The sequence below is a fragment of the Camelus ferus genome, chromosome 23 (genome assembly GCF_009834535.1).
Source record: "Camelus ferus isolate YT-003-E chromosome 23, BCGSAC_Cfer_1.0, whole genome shotgun sequence".
Taxonomy (NCBI): Eukaryota; Metazoa; Chordata; class Mammalia; order Artiodactyla; family Camelidae; genus Camelus; species Camelus ferus.
The window spans coordinates 31,135,438-31,144,856 of NC_045718.1; the positions used below are offsets into that span (position 1 = coordinate 31,135,438).

Consider the following 9,419-nt stretch of genomic DNA (forward strand, 5'->3'; position numbering starts at 1 on the left):
TTGTATTTGTAGATCACTGCATGACATTCTAACATTCCTCTGTGAAATCAGCTAAAACCAAAAATCTTTTGATTTCCTGTAGTTTGTTGTTGTCCTTTTTTGGGTTTCCAGGCCCATTCTCTTAGATGCTTTAGAGATCTGTAACTGTGATTATACGTGCTTTTCTAATTTTATTAGTCATTTTGGAAGTTATTTCTTCAAATAAACATATTTGGTTTGAAGAAGTAGGAAAGTATTAGGTATATAGTAATGATTTACCTTGTAAGTGGATTTATTTTAGACATACCTTTGAGGATATGTTTATGCCTCTACTACAGTAGGGTAAGAGTTGCACTGCTGTTTGGTAGTTTAATTAATGTGGATATCTGTTATGGTGGGTGAGCCAAACATGGCCCAATTGTAAGAACTGGGTCTAATTCTGCAATTTTCCATTGTGCTTTGCAACATAGGTATTGCCCTAAAAAGATGTCCATTTATACCTAAAATAGGAAAACAACCTCTATGTAACTAGATAGTATGTGGTTATGTGCCTTTTATGCAGGCATCTTCTGAGTTCTTTTACCTCCACTTGAAAACATTTTTTTTCTAAAGGATCCTTGTTTGGAATAGATATTTTGGGAAAATACGGATGAGGCTAAGGAAATGACATTCAAAAACGTAATACCCTAAGATACTCTTAAGTAATTTAAGTAAAAATCATCTCACTTAACTCCATTTCAAAAAAGAGACTTGCTGACCTTTTATTTTAACAGTAGAGATCTCTATTGCATTTTTTTTTGAGAAATGTATAAAATGAAATAGGATCAAGTGCCAATACATGCTACAACACGGATGAACCTTGAAAACAACATGCTAAGTGAAAGAAGCCAGACACAAAAGGGCACTTACTGTGACTCCATTTATATGAAATGGTCCCAAATAGGCAAATCCATAGAGAAAGAAAGTAGATCAGTGGTTGCCTAGAGGTGGAGGTTTGTGTATGACTGCTGATGGGTGATGAAGATGTCCTAAAATTATCTTGATGTTTGTGCAATCCTGTGAATAAACTAATAACTATTGAATTGTCCGCTTTAAATGAGTGAGTGCATTGTATAATATGTGAATTATGTATCAGCAGAGCTATTGACAATTACCCCTCCCCTCATAAAAAAAAGTACAGTGATAATGCAGAATTTCAAACTGAGGCACTGAAAGGAGAGTTAAATACATAGTTATGCACGGTTATACCTTGGATTGCCAGATCTTCTTTCCTCTCTTCTTTTGTAAACAACTATAAAGATTTTTCTATTCTGCATAACTACTTCAAGATTCATTTTTAAAGTATGAGATTCTGATATGATTATTCACTTGGGCTCTCCAGTATTCAAAATAATCATAATTTTAGACTCTAATATATAGCCTAATGTGATGCAGATGCAGTTTGAATGATTATGACTAAAGTATCAAGAATTTTCCTTGTTGTGATTGTTTTTTAATATTACTGTATTTTGTAATGTCATGATGCTGATTTTAAAACTTTCTAACTGGTAACTTTTTTCTCCCCCTCCCCTCTTCTTCTTTTCCCCCAATACACATTTCATCTTGTCTTCATTCAGAGGAATGCAGTAGCATGGATAGTTGATGGCGAATTTGGAGCAGACGACTTCTGTTTAACTTAAAATTAGTCGTATTTTAATGGCTTGGGATTTGGTGCAAACAAACATGATTGATAGCTGGACAGACATGCTCGTCATGAAAAAAAGAACCATTTCTGAAGCCCGATTGGGGCCAAACATTTACACCTTGCTTCATAGTAACCAGTTGAGATGAAGCACGTCGTTAGAACGTTGTCGGACACCATGTTGAATTATCCCCCCATCGGTTGTGAAGAACTGTGCTACATTCAGGCTTACCCATTGAACTCAGTATATATATTTTTTTCCCTCCTGCCTTTTGTCTGGCAGGATACCATTCTTGTTGCTCTTCTGTGTAATGAAGTTTAAATGCTTGTTTGGAAAACTTTATTTAACAGTTTAGAAGGCTTGATAGAAAGAGTGCATTAGTCTGAAGAGTACACATTGGATAGGAAAGAATTTCCTTCTTCTGTTTCTCCAAATCTTTCCGCCTTATTTAGCTTGAGATCTTTGCAGCTTGGTTCATGGATTCTAGCCTTGCCCGTTGCGCAGTATATACTGATCCAGATGATAAACCAGTGAACTATGTCAAAAGCACTCTCAATATTACATTTGACAAAAAGTTTTGTACTTTTCACATAGCTTGTTGCCCCGTAAAAGGGTTAACAGCACAATTTTTTAAAAATAAATTAAGAAGTATTTATAGGATTAAAGTGACTTCATTTGTATACATTTGGAATCTAAACCAGCTTAAAAGAGTTTCCTCTGTGACTTAGATACGCAGTATAACTGATGCTCTTCTGGAATACCACCTGAGACATGGTCAGAAACAGTGCTTGGAAGGACATTACACAGGAGATTCAGAGTAGTGCTTTGAAGATTTTCCCCCTTTTGTTTTACTCCTGAATCAACATCAGTACCTGATCTTGAAGAAACTCAAGATTCATAAAGAGAATTTTAAATTTATACCAACGTGAGATCAGTAGTCAGTTTAGGTTTTCAACAAAGCTTGTTTCAGGCTGTTCTCAGCTTGGGAAATCATTTTGGTGTGATGTAGCAAGAGAGAAGTCAGCAGATATAAGCACTTTGGAAGTTTATGGTATAATTGAGCTTGTTAGAAGAATTCAGCAGGTTATAAACATACTTAAACTGGGTTTAAACCTCATAGTCATTTCTCTTAATTGCCCTTAATATTTTGACATAGGGGATACATAAATTTAAAGAATATCTCAGTTTTTCAGATATTGCCATACTGAACCTCATTCTAAACTGGTGCTGTGGATAGTCGTCTCCTCCCCTCCCCTTTTAGTTTAAGGAAAGGTTTCCTTCGGAAAAGCACTTTTAATTTTGAGAATTTCACGTTTAAAATAAGCCAAAAGCCTGATGTTCACATTGTGCTTTTAAATCCCGTAACAGCTGAATACAACACACTTAGTCTCCTTTGAAATTCCCTCCCGCTTTCAGCAGAGGATAAGTGATAGTGACCACAGCTGTTCTGTTGGGACGAGGAATAGGAGTACCCCCAAAACAAGATTCTAGTGAAGACAAAGTCTTGTACTGTTTCCCTCTAGGCCCAGTCAAGTCTATAATATATTATTTCCATAAGCAGACTCCTTCAGGATCCACAAAGAAGGGAAAGGCTTGGATGTCAGGAGTTCTGTCGGGGGGTGGGGGGCAGGGGAATGGTAGCAGGGAGAAATGGGAAAAGTCAGGGAAGGGGAGAAGAAAGAAAAACACAATTGGCCTTAAACTAGCACGGATTCTCCCAAAAGCTCATAGTAAGAGAAAATGACAGATCGTGGTCAGCAGATTATTTTATCAAATTGGTAATGTAAAAGATTTCTTTAAGCTCCATTTTGCAGAGACCACCACTTAGAGAATCAAGAATTCCTGTTTTGATACTTCTAAGTTAAAATAACTATATGTTACAGTTTATCTGGTACTTCATTTTTCTTAACTAAAATTACTTTTTACTTTAAGCTTGAATAAAATCTTCATTGGTAACTGTATATAATTAAGTGGCAACTTCTCTTTACCTCAGTACAGTTAAATCCATTCATATTTTAAGTGATTGATGTATACCCTGAAGCCGTTAATACACCCCAGTCTCTACAGTAACATCACTAACAAAAGGTGGGCATAGAAACTCTACAGCTGTTTACAAATTTGGTTACAGTGTGCCATGGTACATTTGTAACGTTCACTGAGATTTGTGCCCATTCAGGGGCAGTTTGGCACTCAGAGTCTACTGTTCTTCACCCAGCCACCCCTAGATCTGAGTTTTCAGAGTGCTTCTGAAGTACAGTTAAAAACACTAAAAAAGTGGAGTAAAAGTGAGGCACATTTTACAAGAACATAACTCCATTAAAATGGAGTAACAACTATGCAAAGGTTTCTATAGCAGCTAGGTGAGTTTGTTTTCCAAGTCTGTCTTAACTGGCAACTTCCTGTGTTTACTGGTACTTTGCTGTGCCAATTTGCTGTAAACATCGATTTCATGCTTTTGCTGTGCAGTGACAGTGCCAGAAAGGTGAAATAAACGAAACCTAGGGTTTTATGGTATAAAGAGCCTGATAGCAGACGGTCTAACTCAGCTCTGTGAACACTTCTGATAGTGCTGTAGTCTCTAATACAGGCTTAAGGCGAGAATGTATGAGTGAGAATACTATCAAGCCAGCTACAAGATACTAACAAATGTGTAAATTGAAAAGTACCAATACTTTTTGCACATAGATCAAAATAGACTGGAGATATTTGGCTCCAAAAATCAGGTTAGTAGGCTCATTTCCATGTGCTTAAAAATGTTTTTGTTATTATTCATTGATTAAGGGCTAGAGCAAGTATGAAATGTCTTTTTCCTCCAAATAATTGGTTATTACTAGAACAGTGTTGGATTTGGGGGATTCCTAAGATTGGTGTGTGGGTGGTGAATTACAGTGGGGGATTAGCTGGGAGGGATGACAAAGCTTCAGTTTTGGTTTTTGTATTTTATTAGTGTTTGTGCTAGTTATATTTCTGTTATTCTTACTGACCAGATAAATGTGTTACATTTAAACCAGGTAAGTAGTTTAAACAAAGGAAATTTTATTTGCAAATGTCCCTACAAATTGGCCCATTTTAGTGGGTGGGAGAACAAAAAAGGGATTACCTGACTTTAAAAATAAACTAAAACAAGTTGAAAGGAAAAAAATCAGTTTTCGTCAGTATTTTAAGCTGAGATCAACGCTGGTAGTAATAATGGTGATTTTTATTATTAGGCGTGTTCTCCCTCTAAGAGTGGCATTCCATGACATTAATAGAAAACCCTTTTTTCCCCACCCCTCCCCATCTTGAAATTTTCTTTTTTAGGATGTTGGTTCCTGCACACAAGAACTGACCCTATCACCTCTGCTCACAGTGGTAAATATATCGTACATCTCTTGAAAGGGAAATATCCATGTCAGTTTCTTTCACAGCAGAAGAATGGCTACTTTTGAATGGGGAGGAAAGAAGACCTTTTTCTTAATATCCTTTTTGTCCCATCTCTAAAATGTATAAATATCTTGATATAGTTTTGATTTCTCATTTGGATTTTAGCAACTCTTTTGGGGTTGTTCTCCAAAATATTACTTCCATTTCAAAAACCATATCTGATTTAATATAACTGCTAACTTTAAAAGAAGAGGTGAATTTGCATTTACACTAAGACACTTTCTAAAAACAGGGTGAACTTAATTAAAAATTTTCAGTATTGTTAAGCTATTGTTATAGTAGCTGCCCTATAGTTGCAAAAACAAAAACTATAAAAACCCATCCCCTATCTACTTAATCCAGATAGCCTGGATTTAATGAAACGAATAGTATAAAAGTGTGTGTGTGTGTGTGTGTGTGTGTGTGTGTGTGTGTGTGTGTGTGGTGTCTGTATGAAAGAGAGAGAGTACTTAATTCACAAAAAGTCCTGGAAACAGCTGTTCTAGGTTCTTGCCAATTTTACCAGAAGTCTTGTGCACATGTGAAGTACCCTCTCTGAATTTGAGGTTTGGTTAATACTGGTATATTTTTCTAAGATTGAAATTGTATCCCCATCTTTAACTTAAACATTTCATCATCAGGGTCAATGTGCTAAAAACTGAATTGGAACATTTTTAGGCACAGATGGAAAAAAATGTTATTGGCTCCTTGAAAATGTGTGTGTGTGGCGAGGGGAATAGATCCACAAAAGCATGTATGTACTTACAAACCAAGCTGTAGAGATCAAGAAAAGAACTTAAGTGTTGATCTCAAGATTTCTAAATTGTCAAGATTTACATGGCATTGTGGTGGAACTAGTTAACACTTAGAGCTTTTGGTATGTAATAACTATTTGCTATGGACTGATTAAATGTTTCAAAGGATTGTGTTCTTAAATTTGGGGGGTTTTGTGGTTTTTTTTTAACTGCCTCAGATTATGTTTAGTAGTTTAAATTTCTTTGCTTTATTATTTCATTAAAGCATAAAAAACTTCAGGTCTCTGATATATTTATTTTCACTTGTTCTACTAATTATTTACAAAACACCCTATGTTAACTTTTATTTTATAAATGTGTAGTATATTAAATGTCTTTAAATTTTTGTTCAATTGAAACTACATTAACTTTGATTTGCTTTACTGAGTTTTTTTTAAATACACTTTTTCCATGTCGGTGCATAGCACTTAATCGTTTGTACTCCCTTTCAATCCAATAAACAGAATGAATAATTAAGTAATTGTTCCTGTGTTAAATCTCCTAATAGTCATTAATCTGAGTTTTTAAATTGTTTTACCTAATAGAATTGATTTGCTAAATTTGACATCCATAGATTTACCTGGAGTTTTTTAAGCAGTGTCTAAGGAAGCATTCCTTTGCCAGTTGAGGTATCTTTTTAAAGAGCTGTTTTGTGTAATCATGGGTTAATTTAGAAAAATTTAAGGAAGACTTGAATTTTAAAGGGATCACATGCTGCATATTGTTCAAAAATATTACTGTATCTGAAATTATGCATTTAGCCAGTGGATATGCTGACAAGGAGAGAAAATATATTTCCAGTTTGAAATTAAAATTTATTTCACAATGAATAATCATATAGTTCTTTAAAAGATCCCTTGGAAAAAGCATTCAGTGTATACAAACCTATATAGTACATTAGTATTTATGAAAGAAAGGAAAAGAAAGCCAGTTGCCCCACCAAGGTGAATTATAGAAGTAGGCTTTAAGATTTTTCCTGCTAAGAGTTCTGCACAGTGAGAGGAAGTTCAGATGTGAAAAACTAGTATTGGCAGACAGTGGAGAGAGTCAGCTTACGACAGCAGATCCACTAATAAAGCAGAGAGAGTAGTGCTTCCACACTCACTGCTTTTAAAGTTATGGTTTGCCCATTAACAGGTAAGAGAAATGTCCCTTCTACTTGGATTCTTTAAGTACAGCTATACTTAGGAGATTTAGTTGAGATTATTTGTCTATATTTAAAGTTTCGTGCCAGATACCAGCACCAGGTATAGAAAAGTTCCCAACCCTAGTAAACCTGAGTATAAAGTTGTATTTTTAAAACACAATTCAACTCCCTTCCACTTAAGCAAAAGAAAAGTTGATGGTCTTTACATTATTTCATGACTTCTACTTGAATTTTTTTTTTTTCAGAAAAAACCCTTAAAGAGCATTCAACAATGACCCCATCATCCTGTCACTACTCCCAAGGATCTTTAGTGTCTGTCATTGATTTCGTGGCAGTGAACTCTCCCTCAAACCTAATCAATTAGCGTGCTTAACATGAGCTTGCTGTGTATGAAACAGTATAATCACGTAGTTAACAAAATATTAAATCATCATGTAATTTATAGCTATTGCTGGAAACGGAAGAACAAATAATAAATTTCTAATCAAGTCTTAATTTCCTTTTCTGATGTGAGGATTGGTCTTTGGTCAGTGCATTACATTGATGCAACTGGAGTCCATATACAATTTTAAGACTTTTTCTTTTATAGCCTCAGGAAAGACATCTTATTTGGAACATAATTAGCCATGGTGATAGACCATATCTAGAATTCAAATGAACATGCTAATTGTTCTTTTAAGTCCTCCTGTGTGGTGGCTTTTTCCTCATTTTGAATATAGTTTAAAAATGCAGCTACACATTGAATTGGTAGTTGTATGCCAAATAGTTTCAAATAGTGAATCACTTTCCCTCATCCTCCATGTGGAAAAACAGCAGTTTGTGGCCTAATTCAGAAAAGAGGTCTTGATTTTATTATAAATGAAAAAAACTTCAAAAAAGTTCTTTCACACTATGTTTAAATAGGTTCTTTTTCCCCATTAATGGGTTTGCATGAAAAAATTCAGTAAGATTTTACTTCCGTGTCCACAAAGAACTGATATTAATCAACTAATATGGTTTTAATTTCCTTTTTCTTTCTATACTTCCTCCTAGTAAATATGTAATTGGAGTGTTTATTGGGTACCAGGCAGTTTATATACATTATTTAAACTTCTATCTCTGTAAGCAAGTATTGCTCACTTTTTTCAGTGATAAACACAATCTTAAGGAAACAAATACAATTAACAGATGGTAACCCCTGTTTTGATTCCAGAGCCTGTGCTTTTAACTTCTAAATCCAAGTGCATGGGAGACTCAACTGAAGTCTTTTCTAACTTTTAGATTTCTAAGCCACCTTCCAGATCACAAGTCAAGTTTGTTAACAGCAGGTAACTGTATGTTGTCAGCTGGCACTGAGCTACTTCTTGGTGGGTTTTGAGAGCCACGGGACTGCTATATTACTTCAGCAATGACACCAAGAATTAAAAGCAGGAGCATAATGGGTATTGAGAGGGAGTAACCACAACACTACACAGCTACGTGGTCTTTGAGTAGCAAGAGCACAGAACGGTTTCCTTTGGGCTAATACACTGAGTGCTTACTGTAGGCCAGTCTCTATGGATGAGCCTCATTTCATTTCATTCTCACCGAATTGAATTCTTATCTAATCCTCATGATAGCTTCATGGGGCAGAGACTCTAATTCTCATTTTACAAATGAGGGTAATAGGCTTACATAAATTAACTGGTATGAAGGAGCTGGGATTCGAAGCCAGGTACCCGGAGCTTATGTTTTCAGCCACTACACCATATAAACCTCCCTGGGTCTGTAGATGGCCGTTCACCCTGGAACAAAAATTGTTAAAAACTTGTCTCAGGTTTAAGGGCCCACTTTACTGATTCTAAGTAACGGTTTAGTTCATAGAAGAAAATGACACTTTTGGAATTACAGCAGGAGTTTTTTCTCCATATAGTTGAAGCAATCAATAAAACAGGCACATGAAGTTTTATAGAAGATCTCCACAATAAATCTGAGTATCTTCAAATTGTTTTATAAAGTAGTGGTTAAAATCATGGATTTTGGAGTCATCAGACCCGAATATAAATCCTGTCACTTGGTGTGTCACTTTAGACAGGTTAACTTAGCCTGTCATATCCCTCATCTGTAAAAGGATCTAACAGTGTCTTACCAGACAGATGGGTTAGAATGCACATAGTGAAATTACAAATGATTTTTTAAGAGTGATTTTAAAGTTTATAATAGAGGATTCAGCAAAAGCCAGGACACTGGAGGTTCTACACAACAAATCACTCGTTTGCTATGTCAAATGAGTTTCTTCAAATTGCAAGGGGAAGAAGAATTTAGTAATTAAGAGACATTAACCAAATGAAATGTACAGATCTTATTTGGATCCCAATGTGAACAAGCCAGCTGTGAAACTTGAGCCAGTGGGGGAAATCTGAGCACCAATTGGATATTTAATACTAAGTAATTACC

The 9,419-nt window shown here is 35.4% G+C and overlaps 1 protein-coding gene across 2 annotated transcripts in view; it reads left to right on the forward strand.

Annotated features, from left to right (window-relative positions):
- Positions 1-6,097, forward strand: part of WDR26 (WD repeat domain 26) — a 38,543-nt gene extending 32,446 nt beyond the window's left edge. For both annotated transcript variants that reach the window (XM_014562135.2, XM_006188131.3), the window contains exon 14: positions 1,596-6,097. In XM_014562135.2, the coding sequence (XP_014417621.2) occupies positions 1,596-1,621 (26 nt within the window). In that variant the 3' untranslated portion in view covers positions 1,622-6,097. The remainder of the gene's footprint in view (positions 1-1,595) is intronic.
- The last annotated feature ends 3,322 nt before the right edge of the window (positions 6,098-9,419 follow it).